Here is a 24490-nt window from a genome sequence, read left to right as displayed (position 1 = left end):
ACCCGCAGCCGCTTTTTAAAACGGGGCGAGCCGATTTTAATCCGATCCGAGGAGAAAATTAAACTCCTCGGCCCCCGTCGCTTCTATTATTTCCTCAATCTCTCTCCTCGCCTGCTCCCAAACTTCCCCCAAAACTCTCACCGCCATCTCACTAGAATACCATCCTTCTCCTCACTCGCTCTTAAGCCTTTCTCTACGTCTCAATTACGCGCCAAATAAGTATTTAAACTCATCCCTCCTCTCACTCGATTCCCCTCCCTTTCTCTCTCTCCCTCTCTCTTCTCCTCTTCCCCTCTCCCTAGGGTTTCCTCTCTCCCTCTTCCTCTATTTCTCGTCTGCTTCTAATGGCGTTCGATCTCTCTCTCTTGCAGGTTCACTCCTTTGACGGTACGGCGAACCGACGGGATCTGTCCTCTCGCCGACTCCGGAGATGGGAGACGAGGGAGGCGGGGAAAAGAAGAGGGGGAGGGATGGATGTGGGGAGGAGGAGCTCAGGAGAGTGGCGGAGATCGTCATGGTGCTGTCGACGATGGCGGATATGAGGGGCGGGAAGGAGCCGACAGCGGCGGAGAAGGCGATGGTGGCTGAGGCGAGGGAGAGGCTCGCGGGGGTGTGCGAGGGTGTGAAGCCCAAAGATTTGTTCTCGAGGGAGGCGGTTAGGGTTGTCGTGGAGGATCTCGGACTTAATCGGATGAAGGATTCGGCTATGGGATTCCGGCCCCCCAAAATGTCTATTGCCGAGAAGGTCTTGCTCACTAAGAAAAAGGTATGCCTTTTGTTGATTTAATCTCTCCTTGGTTTGGACAATTTCTACAATGATACGCATTACATGAAATAACAGTGGGAATTCGGTTGTTCTTTTATAATATTGTGTGGAAATTTAGTATCTTTTGGTCAATAGTTACGTTGGTACTGTATGAACCTTTTCGTGTGAATTGTTCGTGTTGTCTCTCTCACAATCTTTCACGATATCCTAGGCAGTTATGCTTTCCAAGTTTATCTTCTGAAAGGGGAAAAAAGAAGTTCAAGAATAAATGGAAACAGAGACATGTTCCTTTGTGTATGACTATGTATTGTGGTCGTTGTTGTTGTGTCGTTGTTGTCGCTTGGGGTAAAGACATGGACATATCTTGATGATGATGAGGATGCATTAGATAGCCTGCCAGCTAGTTGTAGTCACCAGATTGACATCGGCTTTCTTTTTCCTCGTTCTTTGCTCAATGTTTCTACTTGTTGAACCGGTTTCCTTGGTAAATTCTCAGTTGCTATTGATTTTGTTTTTCTGACTTCTCTTTTACTTCGTTTGCAGGGAAATACTGTAGCTATAATCTAATTCTTGGATATATAGTGAAGTTAATATAACATTGTGATACATATCTGATGGTCTGTTTTTGTAATTCCTTCTTTACTTCCATAGATGGAGGAAACAAAAGAAATTCCCATGCATCAATCTTTTTCTTCATCCCAGCATCTTCCAGTGGCACTTGGCGCAAACCCTGACCACCAAGGAAAGATGTTGTCTGGAGCTCCTAGATTTATGTCAGAAAAAGCAAATGCAATGTCAATCTCTTCTGGAGGCTTACAGAGTCAGCCGATGGCACATGTACCTGCTCTAGCTTCTGCTGCCACATCTTTGAAGCAGCCACAAATAAATGATACTCGGTCTTCACTACCAGTAAAACCTGTATCAAATCCTTCATTAGCACTACCTCACAGGGAAGCACATGCACGACTTAATGGACCGACTTATTTATCACAAACTGGAGGTAGTCTTGCAATCTTATTATTTGCCCTTTCTTTCTTTTCTTTGTTTCCAACTTTGGATTCTATTAGAATTCTGATGATCTAATAATTGATCCTTTAGATGATTTTAAACTTCCCAGACTTTCGCAAGATGTTGTATACGTGACATTGCATATTATAATTTAAAAATAAAAGATTGTGATATATGATGTTAAAGTGCATCAGTATGGGCATTCTGACTATTAGCTGGCATTCAGATTACTTTCTTGTGCTGTAACTACAATAACTTATTTATTCCAGAATATTTGTGTGATTTGTGTTAAAATTGGCATGCCCATGTATCTTTTAATAGGGCTGCTCGCTATTCTACATTGACTGTGTATTGAGTTTGAGGCTGCGCAGATTTTGAGTACATAAGAAAACTGTCATTACTTTGTCTGACATAGTATTTTGTTGTTTCTCAAAAGGGATTTCATAAATGATTTAACTTCTCAGGCTATTGGTGCCTTCATGATCATTGAACTCCATTAGTTGGATGGCTTGTTACATGCTAAATGTTTTGTGTTCCAGTAGTTGGCGTGATAGGGCACGGTAAAGGTTGCATAATTGTTCACCTTTTCTTGCATGGCTGGTTTTACTTTCTTTATTAACTGTTTACACTTCTGGTTCAATCTTGTTTGTTATTGTTGACAATTTGTTTGTGGTTTTTTATATGGGCTTGATTTTTTCTTTCTACTACTGAATGTGATACAAAAAACCTCAAAATCTCCTACGCTATCAGGTTCTGCTGCTTTAGCAGCCCATGAGCAGACAAGCAAATTGCTGGACCGTAATGCTATCAAGTCTGAAGGTATGCATGAAATAAATGCTGTACAAGCTTCCAATCAAGTGATGGGAAATCAGGAGGCAAAGGCATCCTTAAGTCAAGCTGGATCAGGAAACCTACTTATTGGACATCAAGCTCCACCAGGAATAACATTTGTTCATACACCATCTGTTTTTACGAACCACAGTGACATAGCCAAAAATGTGCAGCGAATCTTGCAGCCAAAGGTTTCAAATTACCCTAACTGGATTCCACCATCAACTGAGTACATGAACAAACTTATAAATTGCCAAGTATGCAAGATTATTGTCACTGATGTAGAAAGTTTGCTTGTTTGTGATGCTTGTGAGAAAGGAACTCACTTGAAATGTCTTCCATCTTCTGATAGCAAAGTTATTCCAAAATCTGAGTGGCATTGCCAAAAATGCTTGACGTCAAGTAATGGAAGACCTTTGCCACCTAAATATGGCAAGGTTACAAGAACTGTTGGTGCTCCGAAGGCTGCTTCAAATACAGTTGCCCCTCGTGCTTCTGCAGAGAAAAGACCAGAAAATCCAGATTCCAAGAGAAGTTATACTGTAGCAAGTGTATCTCGAGCTACTAACACAGGAGGTAACCATGTGGAGTTGTCTGAGAGTAGTAATGCTACGGTTGTTGAAGGACAAGAGAGTTCTTTTAATGAAATGAAAAGGGAGGACGGTGTGTCTGCTGAAACCTCATCTAGTCACTTGACAGAAGATGGGATGATATGTAATAGTACAGGCAAACAAAATGAAAGCTCTGAGAAGAATCTTCAAAATTGTGGAGTGCCTTTGCGTGATAAGAGTTCTTTCTCTGAGTCTATGTTGGCACCTGCAGTTGTATCAGAAAATATTACTCCTGAACAATCTTGTGGTGATGGCATGGGAAAATCACAGGGCACTCAAGAACTCTCTGTACCACAGATTGACAAGAATGTAAATACTGAAAGTAGTCTTGAAGCTTCTGGAAATCAAATGAATAATATCAGAAAAAAGAGCATTGATGAGCTAAGGGAATCTTTTAGTGGACTAGAAGCATCTAAACATACTGGTGATGTTACCAGGTTAGACGATGGAGACGATCATCGGGCAATCTCAAATGGAGCTTTGGACTGCAAGGATGAAGCCAAAGATTGCAGCAGACCTTCGCTATCAGATTTGAATACTGTGGATTGGGTTGGTGATGCTGTCAAAGTTGTTGATGGAAGGACTTACTATAAATCCTGTCACATTAATCATATATTGTATAAGCTTCAGGATCATGTTTTGCTTGCTTCTGAAGGTCGCAAGTTTATTCCATCAAAGCTCCGCGTAAGTCTTGGCCTGCCCTTTTTTCTTTGAGAAAGATGATAAAGCCCTTCCGACTTCCTTTGTCTCATTTAGAGAGAGTGATAGTTACACAAATTTGTGATTATTTAACATCTTGCTTTCTGTTCTGACATTTCTTTCCCTGTATTCTCTATAGTCTTTGTGGGAAGACAATGAATCTGCATCAAAGTGGGCAGATGTGAGTCCATACTACCTTCCCACTGATCTTCCACAGGCTGTTAGTCAACCATCTGGTACTGAAGACAGTGAGGTGATTCATCCCTGTTATGATATTTGATTGGAAATACCTATGGAAAAGATTAAGTTGAAACCTATGTTGTATTTTCTGTTGAACACACTACCATTCAGGATGATATCTATTAAGAGCAGGGTCTGCACTCATGCACAAGTTAGGCACATGGCATCTGTTTTTGCTGAAACAAGCGAGGTGCAATTGGCACATAGAATCCTGACTAATTGAAATCAGATATTTACATGCGTAATGGTTGCATGCAGTGCTAAATAAACCTAGAAGCCCTATAACTTAGCAATCATTGAAAGTAGAGGCGATTTCGTTTATCCATCTGATGCTATTCATATTGTCATACACATTAATTTATCTTTGATGGATGCATGTGTGATTTGTTGCACTTGGAAGATGTAGTTGGTTTATATGTCGAATCCTTTTTGTGGTTGCAGGTATATGCTTTAAGTAATCAAAGAACCATAATGGCTGCTTCCATCTGTGGTCCATGTGAAGTTCTGTTCATTGACAAGTTCCAGGAAGAGAGTGAAAGAAGAAAGCAATTAGTTGATACAAATAATGGTCTGCATCCAATTTACGTGTGCAAGTATGTCTCTTCTACCTTAAGAATTTTATGGAACTTTGTTTTGTAACACTAAGTCAGTATTAGTACTTCCCCAGTCAGATATCTACTGCAATTTGATTAAGCAACTTGATTAGTGAAACATTAGCGCTATCAATTGATGATATCTTGTGAAAAATATTGGATCACTAATTGGTGACCTTGAGAATGCTGGTTATAGTGCATTAATCTTGCTTCTCGTTTGTCTTTACGTCCTTTTTTCAGCTCTATAGATGCTATTAGTTTTGTATTTCTGATTTCCTTGATTTGTCCATCTTCAAGTAGTTCCCTGCAAATTCTTTTTCTTGTGCCAATCATTCTATGTCAGAAATTTATAAAAGAGGGGGGTTTGCAGATGGAAATATGATGAATCCAAGGGCATCTTGGAACCAGTCACCAGTTAGCGTGTACTACATTTTTTATGGAGGACACTAACATATGTGCATTCATTTCCCGCTTTCTTCCGTCAAAATGAAACTTAAATGAGGTGTGTCTTTTTTACCCTCACTTTGTTTCTGGCAAACTTTAGATCCAGTAATAATGGAAGTATGGCTCTGATTTTGCATAGAATTCCGAGTTATTTGTTCTTTAGCTTGTCACATGAGTCCTAAGCTCAAGCAACTGTTAAGGTGGAGAGGCAAAGATCCACTATTTATTATTATTTCAATGCAAAGTGCTTAACCAAATTCTTTACTTCTGGACAATATATTGTATCTTTGGCTGTAGCATTCCCATACTTGATTTTTACCTGTTAAGTTTTAAGAGAAGAAAATTTCATTATTTAGACATAGCAGGCATGAAGTCATAGACAAGTTACCTTGTTGCGTCATCTGTCGGACTACGATTCAGATGTTTTGTAGCATATGTGCTTACAAATTTTGTTTACCACTATTTTTGCGGTATTAAACAATTTTTAATCAGTCAGTTATAGTAAAAACTCTAGTTAGTACTACATATGAGAAACCAGCTACTGTCAGGATGGTGGATTGGCTTTATTGAATAACAGCTGCATTATCTCAAAATTGGGATGACGAATTACTATTAGATTCTCTAATCCAGTCTGTCACATGGATCAATAGAAGTCGAGACCTTTTTTTTCCCTTTTTTACCCTTCTGTGCATAGTAATGTACTTGTAGTCAGCATCCAAGATATTTAGAACCATATTTTTGGCATCTCCTCTTATATGTTTAGCTACTAAATGTGCTTGACGTGCTATGAGATTATTTGTTTTCCCCTTTTTTCCTAATGTAGAATTTATTTTCATGCGCTGATTGATAGTTTTCTTCTACGTCAAACAGGTACCAATTGGAACTACCCTTTTGGAAGCTAACAGGAAGGCTATCTTCCACGCTATTGTTGTAAACTGTGTAGTTCTTTTAGAAGTCTAGGCCATTAGCTAATTTCTCTGTAGTTTAATTCTCATCTGCTCGCCAGATATGGTGTAATTACGTTCACATATCTTAACGAGAAAAGCTTGAAAGGATGCCCTTCTCGTAATGCTTTTCACCAGATGAAATGGGTAAGAAGATAAAAGAGAATTGAAATGGCAGCAGGATCTCCAACCTTGGTTCTGTAGATTGAATTTATAATTATGTTTGACCAGTGTCACAGAGAAAGGAAGAAGCGCTTCTTGTGACGTACTCTAGCTCTGAGTTAAGCATTGAGAAATATCTAAGCAGGTTAACACTTCACTGTGGCAAACCTAATTCATTGAGAAGATCTAGAGATGTATATATTCGTTTAGCTGAGATGTAAAACTAGTATTGGGTGACTCTTGTAATATAATCTTGGCTGAGCGAGGTGGAAGTATGATGGGTTTATTAAATCCACTCTGCCATTTTATTTTAATGCTTTCTAGAGGAAAACATAGCAACTTGACCCATTTCAACACCACAGCATCTCACATGTATTGCAACCAAAGGGGCTTATATCTTTCATGTTCAGCATTAAATTCTCTTGAAATAGAATTCTTGTCCCAGGTTTACTGATCCAACCATTAGTTATCCACTTGTCATCAATTTTCATTTCATTAATTTGGAATATCATTTTAGCATAATATCTAAAACATGGGGCTGAAAAATAAACATTGAAAAAGGAAGAGTGTGAAATGTAATTGTTCTCATGAATTATGACAACTCGCAACAGAAACCGCTTCTAATCGACTCAAAACGCTTTTAATCGCCTCGGACGACTCTTCTACATAAGCAGCAGCTTCTGATTAAAGATCATACGTACCATCTCTCAACGGCACTAATTATGTGCATTTGATTCACATACTATGATGTCAAGGGTGAATAATGTACCTTATGGTAATATAGTTATGTTTACATGGATATCTTTTATTCATCCATATATAGCATATATGCTATTACAATCAGCCAAGCCATCATAATGTCTTTTCCTGGTGATCTAGTTTTTCATCCAAACAAGTAAATCTAGTAAGAGCATAAGCAGCATGAAGAGCTTTCTCTATTAACCCACACTCATCAATCATCATGGGTGTGAATTATATACATGTATGTCATCCTTCTCTGGCAATTTAAAGCTTACCCTCCTTCCATTGCCACTTTGACTTCTATTCAGAGAACCCAACCATCTTCCCTCCTCTCCCTCAACCATCGCTCCTTCGCCAGAGGAAGTTTCTCTGGGAGGTGGGGAGAGTTCATCATGAGAGCAACTCAATGGACAAACCTTAGGAGATTGTCGACGCAACGGCGAGTCGATCTCGAAGCCAGGAGAAGAGAGGAGCCACTCCTCTAGAGTTGCCATTCTATCCTTTCCCGTGATGATCTCTTGGTGGTTTGTTTTCTTATTCTGCTTCTCTATCTTCAGGCATTTGGGCTTCAAAACGTCCGCAAATGACGTTCGCTGCTCCGTTGGCATATCGTCGTCTTTGATATCGTCATGGCCTGAGAGAGTTACATGACCCAAATGGCGGAGGGTGCAAAGGTTTGCCCCATCTTTCCGTCGACTGATAGACTGAGTTAAACTTTCGACTTTCGAGTGCCTCGAGTAAACCTTTTTCTCTGAGACCAGAGCTAGACATAGATATGTTTCTCTAATTGACTCTTTGATCTCCGAAATATATAAGTTATGCTTAGGCTGTGGCAAACTTTTGTTGGCATCGACATCGGCAAAGCTGGTGATTGAAGCAAAGGGTTAGTCCTTGGGGTGATACAAGAAGAAGATTACAAAGAAGCCACTTGCTTTGGGCAAGACTTTGTCAATGCTGTGATCAAAGCTTCGATAATCAGAGTTGTCTCATGCAGTGGCTTGATAGTTCTGTCAATGGACGACAACTACGACACAAACGAACTGCAAGTGAGAAACTTTTGTAATGGATGAAGGGCAACAAGAGACTTGGTGGACTCCACTTGCGTTGTTCGTTGTTTGCTTCATGAGATAAAAATAAAATAAAAGTAAAAAATTATGCATGACTGTATATGTGTGACGTGATAATAAGAATATGCTAAATTAGCAAACATATCGTCCATTAAACAAGACGAGTATGCATGAAGCTTTGAAGGTAGAAGCAAATTGATCGAGTTTACAAGGGCGAATACACTGCCAGACTATATACGCTTTAGTGAACAGGAAAGATCACACCCTATATATTTTCTCAGTACCATATTGTCACGTACTCTCAGCTTTGTAAACTTGCACAGCAAAATCTCAAAGCATTCATTCAGCTTAAAATTTCTTTACTTGCATTAGACAAAGAAACTACATTACAATATTCCGGCTTCCCTCTGGAAAAGAATTTTATTCAGTTCGATATTAGTTTCTAAGACAATTGCACAGGAGGAGTGGACACTTTTATAGTTCCTACCAATCTACCATGGTTTAGCATGAAAGCAAAAATAAAGACATCCGATATACCTAAGAGCATAAAAAATAAAGTAACACGGAAAGAAAGATCTAGCAAAGATAAGGCGAGTGAATATGCATGAAACGGGCTTAGAAATAAGCAAACGGTAACAGGAGGAGAGAAAAATACGATCAAGTCATGTTTCAAACATTACTAAGCATCATTACCTCAAGAAAATGGGAACAAATAGCCAAGACGACTGAAAGCGTCCCCTTAATTTTGAGGTAAATCACTTATAAAATCACCGTGCAGGGACAAGCATATGGTGAACAAATAGATACAAAAATACATCATCTCAAATCTGTATTATACAACCCACACCTAATGAGGTTCAGCAGAAGGATTGGTCAGAAGTTCAAGAGAACGCCGAAGGAAGTCTACTGCAACAGCAACATCATCGAATGCAAGAGCACCAACCGCAAACCTCGCAGCCTTATGAGCTTCAGCAATCTTCTCCACAGATGGCTGATAATTGCTGTCATACTTGTAGAGGTCAGAAGGTGGGGTTGAAGATGCCACTTGATTCCCAGCATCATTACCAGAATGGTATGGCACAGCTGGTGGATAGTTTGAGACAGGAGCGGGTTGAGTAGAATAAGAAACATCAGGACCATGGTAATAAGAAGGCTGATGAGTTGGGGCTGCAGGGAAAGTGCTGTCGTGAAAGCTTGGATAAGACTGAAAATTAGGATATGAGTAGGAAGGTCCTGGAATTTCCGGAGGGGAGTAACTTTGTGGCATGTGTTGCTGCTCGCTAATGTTGGGTTGATGATGATATGGTTGCTGATAAGCAGAAACTTCAGGCGTGTTGCTCGGTGGGAGCTGGTGATTGTCATTAGAAGGATAATCATAAGATGAAGGCGAAAAAAGAAAGGGCGTTGGATTATGTGTATTAACTCTATCAGCCTGCTGTGGTGATGAGTGATCCCCTGGATAGCTAGCCGACAAGCTTACGCTCCTACTCAGATCCTGGGAAGAGGAGGTGTAAACAGAAGGCCAAAAATCTTGCTAACAAATATGCTAGTCTATAGCTAGATCATTGAGTGTATTAAAAAAGAAGTCGCATACTGTGTACTGACCTTGTCTAAATGCTGGAATGATGTATCGTCGCTTTGCTGACTGGTAGAAAAGCTCTGACCTGATCCCAGATTCTAACAGACAGAAGAAAAAGATGAGAGAAATCATAAAGCTCTGGCCTTGTCTCGGATCAATAACAAGTCTGCTGAAAGAAAGAGTTGAATACTGACCTTATCCGGCTGCTGGAATGATGTGTCACCACCTTGCTGCCTAGTAGAGAGACTCTGACTTGGTCCTAGATCCTAAATCAAAGAGAAGAACATGAGAAAATCCCTATATAGTCATGATATCTCCATGGCTGCTTGATAACAGTTTAGACGCCAGTCCTGCTTCAATTGCAGCAGTAAATTATCTAATACATTCAGAAGTTTTTCATAATCGTAGTTGGAGCAGACGGATGATGCCAAAGGCTATTCACTGGAAGATTTTCACATAAGTTTGGCATAGAACTTTATATGTGATGTGTTGTTCTAAAGTACTCAGTATGAGGCCCTTATTACACCATATAAATGAACTCTAGTTCTAATGCATCTCTTATTGATAACTAAAACACGAAAAGCAAATAAAAACCTGAAAAAGATGGAAATAAATAATTAGAAGGCATTATCTAAATCAGCCAATAGACTACAAAAAGAAGGATGAAATGTAACCTAGTTTAAAGTCTACTTGGGTTTCAATTGAGTTTTAATAGCATTACAACATCAAACTTGAATTGTCACCTCCCGGTCTGCTGTATTATCCCATACATATCAACTACCAATATTTTATCAAATTTATGCATGCTTTTGGACTGTAGCCTACTAGTAGGATCAGAGGGAATTCTCCATTGCATGGCAAACAAACTATCTATACAAAACAGGATGTATCAAGCTCTAAATCAGACTTTCTATATTGATCTTATGTACAAATATGTATGAATTCCTAAACCAGACCTCTATAATTATGCTTATGTTTCTTTCATTTCATGTTAGGAAAGATTCAAATGAATGTACTAGAGTATCCATTTCCTCCCTCCAAAATCCAGGACAGGTTTGATCCTTCTATTCCACCCTATCCTTAACTGCTTCTTTTCTCCCCTGAGCCAAATTACTATCTACACTTATGAGAATAACTACTCCATATTTTGTATAACGTCATCCTTGTCACCCTTCATCGCACTAATTTGCCACCTACTCCTATTAATGGGAACTATATCATGCTAGCAAATTGTTCTATCACAATCTCCCCGGATTGACAACTATTTGATGAGCTATCTTTAATTCTTTACTAGCTTAAATTCATTTCCAGTATTTTGATGTTGCCGATTTTCAGAAATACTAAGACACAGGCAAATAAAAGTAAAATAAGTTAGAGACAAAGGTGTTATAATTACATATGAATGAAAGAATGATGCACCAGAATACATGAAGGTCACTCTGTAAAGAAGTACAGCAATATATCTTCTTGGCCATTTAAAGACATTATAGGACTATCAAGTTAAAAAACTTACATATGTGTCTTCTGTGGAGGGCAATTCATCTTTATCACCACCAGGAGGCCCAGGTTCAGGTTTCCGCCCTTCCTTTAAAGCTTTTCTTATATCTGCAGCTTTCCAAACAGCATATTTCTGTTTCTGCTCAATCTGAGAAGGACCAAAGACCAACCTGAGTTAACTTGGAAAAGTAAAAACTTCAGACCACTTTGATAAAGTACATAATAACAAGGGAAGTAGGCAACTTTAACTGATTAATAAACCAGTTACATGATTAAACTTACATCAGGCTGGAGTTCACCAAACTGGTTCAGAATCTCAAAGAAGATACTAGCAGCATAGAAGGTCTTTGCTGTATTTCTGCAACATGGAGTGCTATTAACTTTCAACTGCACTTGAGAGGCCTAAGTAGCAAGCAACAATAACAGAGTAAAATCCGAAATAAAACAAAAATGTAACAAAAGTGAAGATTACGATACAGGTCAGCTCTTCCGGCACGATCTTGCTTATCTGCTTTTGCAAAGACATTTGATGCAAATCCTTCTATATAAAGGCTGTCTTCAGGTCCCAGCTTCAACGATTTCTTATCCTGACAAACAGTTGGTTATAATAAATAACCAAAAAAGAGGGTAAAAAAACATATCAGTTAATCATGTAATATTCAAATATGTGCAAATTGGTTGATCTATTCCATGTCAGTCAATGCAGGTGTGGAAGATACTCAAGCATATAAACTACTTTCTCCAATGAGAGAAAAGAAGAATCAAATGGTTCACAACTTCACATAACCTAATGAAACAAACTAGTGGTTGACATATGCTTCTCTCTACGACACATATTGGCTTAAATGCTAGGTTAATTAGTTTTTCTCAAAGTTCAAGCTAAATTGCATTTGTCCAGACAATTTTCTAATTTTCTCTTGTCCAACAATAACTTGATGAAATCATGAAATACTTCTAGGAAATCTTAACACACAAAGAAACCATAAAAAGGAGAAAGCTAAATAACACACAAGTATCTACCCTTTATTTCCAAGAAACTATACATCAAATTTTGGAAGGAGAAGTCCTAGATAAAAGGACATTAGTATAGCACAATTTTATCAAACTGGATAGATTCAGTAGCATATATAATGCCGCAATACAAAAGAAAGCAACAGAGTCAGAATGTCTTAAGTAGTTATGTTCCACGAGGACACATCAAAAGTTTATTATTACTAATCTTTCATGATGGATAACCGGCATAGAAGGTAAATATCATACTAAAGAGACAGATGACACCTGGCCAGGTAGGCTACTAGCCTAATATCATGTAACTGCCAATAAAGATAAGTTAGTGTCTAACCCCCAATTAAATCGCTGATCAATGGACACACTAAGAACCTAAAGTCAACCAATGCCTTCCATCATCAACAAATTCAGACGGCTAAATTGATCCTCCTAAAAAGGATGAGAAATTCTTAGAACAAGAAAAGGATCCATCCAAATCGGTTCACACGAAAACTACATGTAATAATCCAACACAAATAGTTCGACGAAGATCGCATCTTTCTGCCTTCAGACGGCATAACTTTTGCATCACAACACCGATACGAACACCGGATCACAAGCTAACCTTCTCAAGCTGTTTCATGAGGGAGACGAGGAGGGCGTTTGTGGTCTTCGTCCGCTCCTTCTGCGGTATCCTTAGTCCTCTCTCCATCGCGTACAACCGGCCTAGGATTGATCAGAGATCAAATAACGATGGTAATAGTTAGAAATTGGGGAATTAGGGTTAGGGTTCGGATGCTTACAGTAGTATGCGACCAGGGGCTCGTGCTTCTGGAGCTCGTCGGCTCGCTGGAGATAGGGAAGGAGGAGCTTTGCGGGTTCAACGTCGCTCCCCATGTTTGACTTCCCTCACGAGCAAAGAACGGAGAAAGCTAAGTCGAATCCGAGCGCGGAGGAAGGTGAGGGGAATAAGCAACGAATAATTTTGGAGAATAAGAATGCTATTCGTGAATATTTCACCACGAATTGGTCGTAGGAGGATAGGGGAGAACTCAGAAGGCACTTCTCTTGCCAAGGCCCAAGGGCGTGGAAGAAGAAGGGAAAGGATTTTATCGGATCCAAAGCTGAACGTAATGGATAATAACTAATATGGGCGAAATATTTTTGGATCCGCTGTTCTCTTGATTCAAGATTTATTCTTTCAGGATTTGTTTTCCACTATGCCCCCTGAAAAGTTCTTATTTATGTTTATACCCTTCTAAATTTTGTAATTCTATCAATTCTCAGAACACTTTGGCTTCATTCACATGGTAAGTTATTTTCTTTAACTTATATTTTGTTAACTTGGAGGGGTCTAGCTGTGTCTAAGGATAATTATGCAAAAAGGAACAGGGAAACATTAATATTAGGCTTTAGAATAAATATATATGCAAGAATTTTCTGCGTTTGGCTCCGTAGACAATCCTATGCCTCTTTCTTTAACCATCGATACACTTGTTTAGAACCCAAGGTTCCTTTCGCTTCCCGTCTACCTGAACTCTCCCTCCCTTCCCCTTCGTTCCCAGGACGCTTCTCCACCGCCTACTGCTCCAAAATTCTCACCGACGAAACATCGATTCCATCTGGGTCTCTTCCAACTCGATCCCACGGTTCGCTTTTCCATCTTGGTATCTCTTGTTTGGATCACCAAGGACTTTCTGTCCCGGTTCTTGATCGAGTTTGGACGACACCTCCCTAAACGATGAGGAAGAGGGAGAGAGAGAACCCATGTGGAATTTGTGGCCACTACCACAAGTACGAAGAAGGAGAGGTTTGTGGGGTTTGCGGCCATCGGATGCCGGCGTCCTCGGAGAGGTCGGTAGAGAAAGGAAGCGCGTTTCCTTCCGAGATTTTGAAGGATTTTCTCTACTTGGGCAGCTACGACAATGCCTCACGAAGCGAGTTGCTTAAGACCATGGGTATTTCTCATATTCTCAATGTAAGTTTCCAACTTTCTTCTAAGTAGACATTGCTAATTATTTAAAGATTGCTTCTTTGTAGTGGTAGGCTGAGGATAATATGAGAGGCATGCAGATCTTATTCGAAGTTTCTTGTTTGAGGTTGATTAGTTGAGCAAGTGTGAAAATTAGGGGCAATATATTTATATTTTATATACTCTGATGCATATCTATGTGTGTGTGTATATATATATTCCAAATTAGGTCACAGATAACTTGCTTGTTTATCTCATATTTGGTCAAGGCAAACCTAATTCTTTTAATTTATTGGTCCAATTGAGTATCACAAATGTAAGAGTTTGTATATTTGGCACGAAAATTTTGCAAGCAGCTCTGTTTGGCTGCAATGATATGTTGAGTTGGTCTAACAGTGGACTGCCTGGACATCTTATTTACATCTGCTTGTATGTGAAGTCTCTTCTTTACTTCAGAGAATGTAAATAACTGTTTTGTAAGCCATCGGTTGCATTCTCTGGCTGCATCGCGAGAGAGCTGAAACATGACCTTTTCCATTCAAGCATGTAGTCCAACAATTTTTATTTAGTTTCTGTTCTCCAGCTGTAATATATGGATTGAGAAGAACCTATTTGGAAAAATTGTTGTCTTGAAATGTCTTGAAATAAGATTTTGACAAAAAGGTGATAGCAGGAATTCTTTATGCAGCAGATGGAATTGATATGATGAAATTTACTAGCCTTGACTAATTTGTCCATTACCATCTGTCTTGTTATGTTATAGATGTTTCTGCTTTCCATCCTCATTCGAACTTCTAACCAGTCAGACGCTTGTGTACTGAGGGAAAAAAAGGGAAAACAAAAATTCTCATGTTTTGTCCTTATCCCTGGAGGATCTGTCTCTTGCTAATGCTGGTGTGACTGCTTCAACTATGTCTGCTATAGTAATACTTTGTTTTAAAATCTGTTCTTGATCTCACTTTGCATGGGAGCATCTCTTGGCGTGATAAAAGAAAGCTTCCCTACTTTCTTATTGCCAAGTGGTCATAGTTGAAGTAATGTAAATAATAGGGTAGGGCTGTTGCCTGACTGAATCTTTTTCTCCCTGTACTCCGTATTGATGGGAGCCTTGTGCATGGAGTCATTCTTTTATTGATTTCACTATGCTTGAAGAGTGAGTTATTGTTTTAATAAGCTAACATACACAAGTCTACGTTATAAGTTAATAGTTGCATTGGGGTTAACTTGTGAAAGAATTCAACTCTTTATTTATTTTTTATTATGAGAGAGAGGATAAAGAACTTTGGGATACAATAATATTTTTATTATTATTATTATTCTCATGAAGTCTTTCTCTATTGAGAAAATAATGTAAGATAGGATTTCTTCTACTATGGGCTTCTAATTGTTCATACATTAACTTATTATCATGCTTGTCATATTTGCTTGTATATTGATTTACTCATGATAACTTGTTTTTTCCCTCAATCTCTTATTTAGTTGCTGGGCCTTTTTCTTAGACGAGGATTACCTTATCAAATCTACCCTTCATAGGGATGGGTTTGGTTCTATTATAGTTACCTTTTGTGCTTCTAAACACATGTTTGATATTATTGTTTGTCTACATGCAGACTGTACCTGCTTGCCAAAATCTATACAAGAATTCATTCACTTACCATTGCCTCCAAGATGACAAAGTTTTGCAATTTGATGATGCAATTCAGTTTCTAGGTATGCTCTTCACATGTTAAATTAGTTTCTCAATTGCAGAATGTCATTCTATGCAGTCAATCATAATTCTCTTCTTTTTAAGTAATAGATATCATGTCATGCATTTAACAGCGATGGCTGTTATTGAGTAGTTGATACTTGTAAGGGATTATAGTCCTCTAGCGAATGAAATGGTAATTGTAGAAAAGTATATTGAAAGCTTGTTAAGGGTGATTCATCTCTTTTCCAGTCAATATTATCGAGGGACCTGATGTTTGTGATCAACTGTAATGTATCATGAATAACAGTCTGATATTGAATCAATTGTCATATGTATGTGATACAATTGAGTGTGTTCTTTAATTCTTGTTAGTGATTTGGTGAGAATCTTTTTTAATGATTCCTAACATGATCTTACTAGTTTGGTAGTCCAAACTCTTTTTATCATTTTGTATTTTTTTTATTTTGGTTTAATGATGATTGAAGGTCTGGAAATCCCAACTTGATCTGTTTCTGGTTACTGCTTAGATGAGTCTCTTCATTTAATCAATCTTGGGTTAAATATGCAGAGCAATGCGAAAAGGATAAAGCACGTGTTCTTGTCCATTGCATGTCAGGGAAAAGTAGGTAAGTTTACTAAAAGAATTTTAAACAAAATGATGTATAGCTGTATATTGTGCACTATATCTGTGGGGTGCCCTTTCTACAGGTCAGCAGCCATTGTAGTTGCCTTCTTGATGAAGTCCAAAGGATGGCATCTTGCACAAAGTTTCCAATGGGTTAAAGAACATAGACCACAAATAGAGTTATCTTCAGGTGATATATGTGCCTCAAAGCTTTAGAATTGAGCTTACTCTTTGTCAGCAATCTGACAAGTCATAATTTTCCTTCACTAGCCATTTTTTTCTGTAGACATTTGCTTGCTCAAGTTGATAATAGCTCCGTCTAGACCTCCTTTTATTATTTTCTCAAGTACATGGATTGTGCTGCTTGTGCTGGTCAGCATGGGGTGCCATATACAACACCCACCATGTAACGGCATAAATATGAAGGATATCTACCCTTCATATCTACTTGTACACAGCCCTTTATCTGTTTCTCAAAACTCAAGCAGCTCAAGGTCAAATATCACTCTTTAACTCAATGAATGAATTCATTTGGTAAATAATGCCAACTGCTCAATAGATTGCCCTATTCACAGAGAAACATTATTTATTTTTATAAATTAGATAACAACTTTTTGAAGAGGATATTGTACATAGTGCTGGCACTAATGGTAAGATTGTAAAGTGCTTTTATTGCTTCATACAATCACTGCTTACACTTTCATATAATGGGAAAGTTATGTAGGATGCTAAAGTCAGCAGTGTTTATGATACCAAATGTTGGCCATTGTCAAAGCAACATTCTTTGTTATTGATAGTAAACAGAGTTTAACTGGTCACAAGTGGCTCCCTTAAAGCACAATTTGTTTATGAGGTTATTTGTGGTTGCTTTTGCAATTGAGAGATAAAATAACAACCTGCATGCATCACATATCTGTATTGATGCTTAGGTTCTGATGGAAGTTGTTTTTTCTTCACTATGTTCCTCCCAAATAGTGGAGGCCCCAAATATCTAAGATAACATTGTTTTATTCTGGAGATTTCAAAATTGAAATTTGAGAAGCAAAGTATAAAAATGGAAGTTAGCAAGCCATAGGCGAGCGAGTAAGATTACTATCTTACCCTGACTTTAAGATTTTACCTGCAATGCTGTTGCTATCCTTTTGAATAAATGCAGATTCGAACAAAAGGCAGAACCTCTTTAATTTTCCTTACTCTATCTATTTATGGGGTAGCAAGACATGAATATAAAGTAACTAATTAGATTCTGCATAGTTATCTTCTTTTATTCTGATGAAAAGGAGCATCTGTAGTTCTAGTAGATGAATGAACTGTTGGACTTTATTGATCCAGTCATTTCATAAGATTTTATAGAGGGAACTAAAATCAATTTGATAATGATTTCATAGATAGATGAAGACCCTTAAAGCAGTGGATCCTAGTCTCCTAGATTACCTGAAACATATGTGCTTCACAGTCCAATAGTCTTGCATGTAACACAAAGAAAGGAGAATTTTGCAAAACATGCATAGTACAACATTACTTTACAGTTCAGATTTCAGAATGTTAGCAGATATGTGATTGTTGAGTTGAATGACAGAATTATGAGACAAAACAGAACACATAGTACAACATTACTTTACAGTTCAGATTTCAGAATGTTAGCAGATATGTGATTGTTGAGTTGAATGACAGAATTATGAGACAAAACAGAACACATAGAATTCTTCCAAGAGTTAAATGGAACTATTAGTTGCATATTAGAGTCAAGACTCATAAAGTCATGTGTTTCAGCTCAGCATGTTCTACTGACGGCTAGTCACCTCGTGCCTGTTTTGCAATGCAGGACTTTACAAGTTGTCTATCTAAGTTTGTACTTTGATCCCGTTTTTTTTTATGGATGAAGTATCTTCTGTGATGATGGCTATATTAACTCCTCCACACATCTTTTCATAAAACTGATTATCTCAAATTGCAGCTGTTCAGCAGCAGTTGCTGGAGTTTGAGCAACACATGTTGGGGTCTAACGGTGCCACACCAATTCAAGCATTTACTCAGTCTGAGTCATTCCCATCCTTTGGTTTTGGTTTTCCAAAGCCACCTTCCAGTGTTCCACTTCCGACTTTTAATCAGCACGCCACAGCATCGATCTTTGAACGTGCTTCCCCAAATGACTTTCCTAGTGACTTCACTTTTGGAGCTGGCAAGACTCCAGAGTAGAAGAATATTGAGGGGTATTAATTGTTTCAACCTCTCTACATCCTGGGATGAAGACCCCCTTCTGGATAACTCTCAGAAATGTTCAACTCTTTTGAATCCTGACAAGGGGAAGTAAATCCCAGCATGCCTAGTCAAGTGGGTCTTGCTATCTGTAAGTCATAGCTCAAGTGGATATCCTATTAAGTGTTATAATACTCTGGAAATAGGTATCCTTTTCTGTACAACTGTCTCGATATTCTCTGGCACGAAACTTTCTCAACCATGCACCAAAACGTTTGGTTCCTATCTCTTAAAAGTTTTCATACATGTGGGTTCATCTATTGTAACAGCGAGTATTTTCATACAAATTCTTTTGGCGTTGTTGGATAGACTTTTGGTCGCATCCGCCAAAGATGGCCTAGTTTTCCACAGAGACCCTTGAACAACTAACTTTTCACCACTAAACAAATCAAATAAAGACGGTATTGTTCAACATGTACTAGAAGCATTTGAATGGTCTTCGTTGACTTGACGTGGCAATCGATCAATGAGAGAAAGAGCAGGTAAGTATTCAAGAGGACCTTCTCCCCAAGTGATCGTAAAGTAAACTCAAAGCCATCTTTGGAAGCCTTGGAAGTGCAGAGAGCTTGTCGTTCGTTCGTTCGTTCGTTCGTTCGTTCGTTCTTTCTCAGAGTACAAATGATGAGAACTCTCAGAGCGTTATGCTTCCAATTGCTTTTAGCAGTAGCAGCAGCAGCAGTTAAAGATCGTTCAGATTGCCCGGAGACTTGCGGCGACATCACCATCCATTATCCTTTCGGCGTCGGCCGGGGTTGCTTCCGGGAGGGCTTCAACCTCACTTGCAACCGAACACATCAACCTCCCAAGCTATTCTTAGGCGATGGCACGATTGAAGTCCTCAATATATCATTGTCTGAAGGCACTGTACATATCAACGGCAAGATCATGAGCACCCCATCTCAAGACTCCAATGGCTCATGGAGGGGCCTACCTGACGATGGCCCCTTCACCCTCTCATACACAAACAATCAGTTCACAGTCATCGGATGTGGCATCCTCGCTCGCTTCATGATTCCTCACTCGCAAAAGCTCCTCACTTTTTGTGGGTCAATATGTGAGGACTCGAGGAGCTACTACTACGGAGAAAAAACAAACGGTGTGAGCTTCATGTTGCCCGAAAACGCCTTGTGCTCCGGCGTCGGCTGCTGTCGGACGTCCATACCCGTAGGCCTTCGTTCATTTGACATCCAGCTCAGGCCATTGAACCAAACACCCAACTGGGCTGAAGAATTCGTAAACAAAGCCTTTGTAGTGGAGAAGGACTGGTTCAGCAGAAATGTTCCCATGCTGAAGAACTTAACCTCTGGCACGTCGGTGGCGATCCCGGCAGTGTTAGATTGGAAGATCGGCAATTTATCATGCGAAGAAGCTAAGAGCAGGTCGGATTTTGGGTGCCGCACTGCGAACAGCACGTGCGTCAACGTAGTTGGTGGCTATCGATGCAACTGTTCCAGTGGTTTTGAAGGAAATCCTTATTTGCTCGATGGATGCAAAGGTATGTAAATCCACACAACTGCTTGATTGCTTTATAATTAGTGAGTCTATTTGCACTCATCGTTTCTGTGGATGATCAGATATCGATGAGTGCCAGCAACCAGAAAGGTATCCATGCCATGGAACATGCAAGAATGTGCCAGGGACATATAATTGCCCGTGTCCAGAAGGAACTACTGGTAATGGCACAGTAGAATGCATCAAGGACACCAAAGAATTCCCAGTGCTTCCAGGTAATATTGAATCTTCTGCAAAAGACAATCCTAAGTTTGTACCCATATTTTACTTGTATCATTTTGCTGCTTAAACTGATCAAAGATAACAGAACCTTGGTAAGACATGAGATAATTCTTCGACGATACACAACCACAGATAAAACTAGCGAATTCCACTTCCAGAAATAGAACAAACCAACGTTTAAGTTTGCTAATGTTTGGAACCAATTCAAGATGGAACCCAATATGAAACTGAAATCAATCGAAATATGATCACTTAATGGCTCCAAACTTAGAAGTCCAAATCATTTGAAACCCACCGATAATGTTGAGCCTGTTCTTAGCTCTCCTCGTTAACGTTTACCTTTGTTCCGATATCCAGCTGTGTTCATAGGGCTTGGCAGCGGTATTTGTCTTCTATCTCTGCTGATTGGCATTGCTTTGCCCATCCATCAATTCAAGATAAGAAGAGCGAAGAAGATAAAAGAAAAGTTCTTTAAGCAGAACCGTGGGTTACTGTTACAACAGCTGATTTCTTCAAACACAAACATTGCTGAAAGGATGAAGATCTTCAAATCAGAAGAGCTTGAGAAGGCAACGAACAACTTCGACAGGGCCCGAATACTCGGTCGCGGTGGCCATGGCACAGTGTACAAAGGCATTCTATCAGACCAACGCGTCGTCGCCATCAAGAAGTCCACACATATAGTTCAAGCAGAAATCGATCAGTTCATCAACGAGGTTGTCATTCTTTCTCAAATCAACCATAGGAACGTGGTGAAACTCTTCGGATGTTGCCTAGAAACCGAAGTTCCCTTATTGGTTTACGAGTTCATCTCAAACGGGACCCTCTCCGACCATCTTCACGTCGAAGACCGCCACTCACTGTCCTGGGATGATCGGCTCAGGATTGCAGTAGAAACCTCGAGAGCTCTAGCCTATCTGCACTCCTCTGCTTCCATATCAGTCTTCCACAGAGATGTCAAATCCGCCAACGTGCTACTCGACGACAGATTCACTGCAAAGATATCGGACTTCGGAGCTTCGAGGTCTGTTCCGTTTGATCAAACAGGCATAACCACAGTCATACATGGAACGTATGGGTATCTAGATCCGGAGTACCACTACACGGGTAGACTAACAGAGAAGAGCGACGTCTACAGCTTTGGCGTTATTCTGGTGGAGTTGCTAACGAGGAAGAGCCCAGTTTCACGGTATTCTAGGGGAGAACAAGAAAGAAGTCTCGTTGCACATTTCAGCCAGCTACTGAGAGAGGACGATGTCATCTTCATGTTTCTGGACCCGCAGGTTGTGGAGGAGGGGAAGCGAGAGGAAGTCAGAGCGGTAGCCGAGCTTGCGGAGATGTGCGTGAGGTCGAGAGGAGAAGAGAGGCCGGCGATGAAGGAAGTGGAGGTAAAGCTCGAAGCCCTGCGAGGTTTCAGGAAACAGAGCACACACATTTGGGTTGCTCCGACTCCGAGGTTGGATGATGAGATGCAGAACCTGCCGGCGTATCCACCAACGGAAAGTAGCAGCTCGGACGTGAGCAGGCAATATAGCTTGGAGGAGGAAGCCATGCTATCCTCAACATTTCCTCGATAATTTGCTACATTCTACTTAGCTCGATAATTTGTGTAATTCCACTCAGTATATTCGATTCTATATCCGAGTTTTAGTAGGACATGGATTGAGAACTTCTAATCTGTTTTGATGTTTGAATTTGTACATGTATCCGAATTAATATTTGTATATTCATGTAGTTTAAATTAATATAAACTTATTGCGCTATAAGTTTCAATAGTTACATTACAAGTTCTTATAACTCTTAGATTGATATTTAAGAAAAGTTAAAACTTGGGAAAGTGGATGTTCTAAGCTTGTTTGGTTTCCAATCTCACAAACAAATAAACCAAGTGATGAAAAGTTCCATTTGGTTTATAATTTATGGTAAAATAACATGTTAATTGGCTTATTTATTTGTGAGATTAGGAAAGCGTACAAGCTTGAGATCACTACGTAACAGAGGTTAATGTTCATAGGCTCTTGTTGTCAGTCAAACGAGCTAATTAATATTATACGAACAGTAAGCTAAACAATTAAGTATCTCTGGGCCGTTTGCACCTTCACCAGTAGATGCCTCTCTGTTAAACAAATATAAAGAGCACGTAGATTACGTTTTCAACGATCCAAATTAACGTAGTTCATGATAATGACATCAATAATTTTTTAACTTTCTCCCGTACCATCACGAGAAATTAACTCTGAATGATGTGTTACTTCTTTTTCTTATATTAAATACAAGTGGATGAAACTTCCTAAGGGTTGCATGATCCAATTAAGAAGCTTGGAAATAAGAAATGTCAACTTGGAAAGATTTCAATGAGAGCGAACTATTCTATAATTTATTTTATTTCTAAGTAAACGAGATCTTAAAAGATTCTGATGAAGCTTACAAACTGTATCTAGAGAATGGAGTAATGAAGAATGCACTAAGGAATAGTCATGGCGGCTATACAGGGGCAGGAAAAAAATATATGAACACTTAATTTTCCTGGAATTTGTAGACACACAATAATGACAATTAGTTGCTTTCTTTCTCTTTCTCAGAAGTTTTTTTTTTTTTTTCTCAGAAAAAAATATTATATTAACTAGCTTTCATTGTTTGTATTGATAGTAGATCATCTGTGACATTATTTGTGCTCTGTAGCTGCAGTATCTGAAAATTTACTTGATTCATGTGATATATATTTGCCCTGATATCTTAAGGGGTCATATTTCTAATGTTGGTGGGTAGAATGTCACCGGCTATTTTAATTGGTTTTATGTTCCTTTTCCACTAGTGCAGATATGACCACCATCTGAAGTTTAACAGCCTAATTAAAGATTAAAAATAACTAAAATCTTTTCATAGAGGCCCACCATGAATTTGGTTTATTAAATCCGACTCAAACTCTTTGACCCGAGTAATTAGTAGGTCGGATCATGAATAAATATTCAAGTTCGGTTGACTTAAAAAGCCCGGCCTACTAGCCCATCTAAGGATCGGTCAATCAGCAATAAACTTAACTAATTCAATTACTTTTAGACTTGTAGATTATGTGCTCAGTTAAGTTTCATTCATTACAACTGAACGTTTTGGGCTTACCTAATCTATTCTATGCAATACTGCTGCTAATAATTGCAATGAAACAAGCAGAGACCAACAACGAAAGAACTAGGCAGAAGAGAGAAGACTGAAGGGATCTCAAATTTTCCTCAATAATTTTGGTATTTTGTCAGTTTTATGCAGCACAAGCTGGCATAATATAAGTATCTCTATTTATCTTGTAACAAATTATTGTGTGAATATTTCATTATGAAGTGGATATTTTAGAGGCTTTAGGAATCTTTGAGAATCATAATTAAATTAGAATTCTTAATTTGAGGCATTTTTTTATTGGCATTTATTTTTGCTATATGCAAGTTTTTTTAGTTTTTATTGTCATTTAGTGATTTCTCTATTGCAATTTGCATTCTTATAATTTACATAGTGAAATTAGCAAGATCTTCATCGACCTAACTCACATTAGGTAAACCAATCTTATGTCTCTTGTATGATTATGAAAAAAAAATTAAACCTCAATGTACAATTTTCTAAACTCTCGTAAACAACAATACGAAATAATAATTAGAGAATTAAGGAAAGATAAATACTAAGAATTTAACAGAAAAAAAAACCTCTAAATCAGATAAAAATTTAAATTATGGATTGAAACTTAGATCAAATTAATAATTAAAATACTTTAGTGTTGTATATTGACTTCTAAACTCTTATTGATACCTACAACTCTCTATATGAAAACTGTCTTACTCATTTAGTGATTCGTTGTTTCTCATAAAAACCTTCTGGTCTCAGCGATTATTGAGATCGATCTAGTGTCTTTATAACATTCAAAATGGAAAACCTATGTTCAAGATAATGAAAACTTCTACTAATAGAAACCGTTGTTCCTTTAATAAGGTCTCTCTAAATTAACGATCGACGATGCTTAGGGTTATGGTGTATTAACTCTTATGTACTTCTTCA

General features: G+C 38.7%; 4 protein-coding genes across 4 annotated transcripts; 3 read left to right on the top strand and 1 right to left on the bottom strand.

Moving 5' to 3' along the window:
- The first annotated feature begins 63 nt into the window (after positions 1 to 63).
- LOC140777715 (uncharacterized) lies at positions 64 to 6608 on the top strand. Its single transcript, XM_073122027.1, has 8 exons — positions 64 to 219; positions 372 to 766; positions 1418 to 1766; positions 2525 to 3900; positions 4055 to 4168; positions 4597 to 4748; positions 5119 to 5250; positions 6063 to 6608. Exons 2-7 carry the CDS (start codon positions 431 to 433, stop codon positions 5165 to 5167), a joined length of 2376 nt encoding a protein of 791 aa, XP_072978128.1. The 5' UTR covers positions 64 to 219; positions 372 to 430; the 3' UTR covers positions 5168 to 5250; positions 6063 to 6608.
- A 2150-nt stretch (positions 6609 to 8758) lies between these two features.
- On the bottom strand, positions 8759 to 13284 carry LOC140779091 (protein HOMOLOG OF MAMMALIAN LYST-INTERACTING PROTEIN 5). Its single transcript, XM_073124053.1, has 8 exons — positions 12973 to 13284; positions 12795 to 12895; positions 11660 to 11769; positions 11465 to 11540; positions 11199 to 11330; positions 9880 to 9951; positions 9712 to 9783; positions 8759 to 9601 (listed from the first exon to the last, which is right to left on the bottom strand). Exons 1-8 carry the CDS (start codon positions 13064 to 13066, stop codon positions 8954 to 8956), a joined length of 1305 nt encoding a protein of 434 aa, XP_072980154.1. The 5' UTR covers positions 13067 to 13284; the 3' UTR covers positions 8759 to 8953.
- Positions 13285 to 13640: 356 nt separating this feature from the next.
- On the top strand, positions 13641 to 18655 carry LOC140777525 (protein-tyrosine-phosphatase IBR5). The gene is made up of 5 exons (XM_073121688.1): positions 13641 to 14147; positions 15752 to 15851; positions 16400 to 16457; positions 16540 to 16646; positions 18414 to 18655. Exons 1-5 carry the CDS (start codon positions 13911 to 13913, stop codon positions 18653 to 18655), a joined length of 744 nt encoding a protein of 247 aa, XP_072977789.1. The 5' UTR covers positions 13641 to 13910.
- A 678-nt stretch (positions 18656 to 19333) lies between these two features.
- On the top strand, positions 19334 to 22215 carry LOC140777524 (wall-associated receptor kinase 2-like). The gene is made up of 3 exons (XM_073121687.1): positions 19334 to 20210; positions 20290 to 20442; positions 20807 to 22215. Exons 1-3 carry the CDS (start codon positions 19334 to 19336, stop codon positions 22024 to 22026), a joined length of 2250 nt encoding a protein of 749 aa, XP_072977788.1. The 3' UTR covers positions 22027 to 22215.
- The last annotated feature ends 2275 nt before the right edge of the window (positions 22216 to 24490 follow it).

Source organism: Typha angustifolia, chromosome 15 (genome assembly GCF_048772165.1).
Source record: "Typha angustifolia cultivar Huaian chromosome 15, ASM4877216v1, whole genome shotgun sequence".
In the NCBI taxonomy this organism is placed as follows: Eukaryota; Viridiplantae; Streptophyta; class Magnoliopsida; order Poales; family Typhaceae; genus Typha; species Typha angustifolia.
This window is presented reverse-complemented; position numbering and strand designations above follow the sequence as displayed.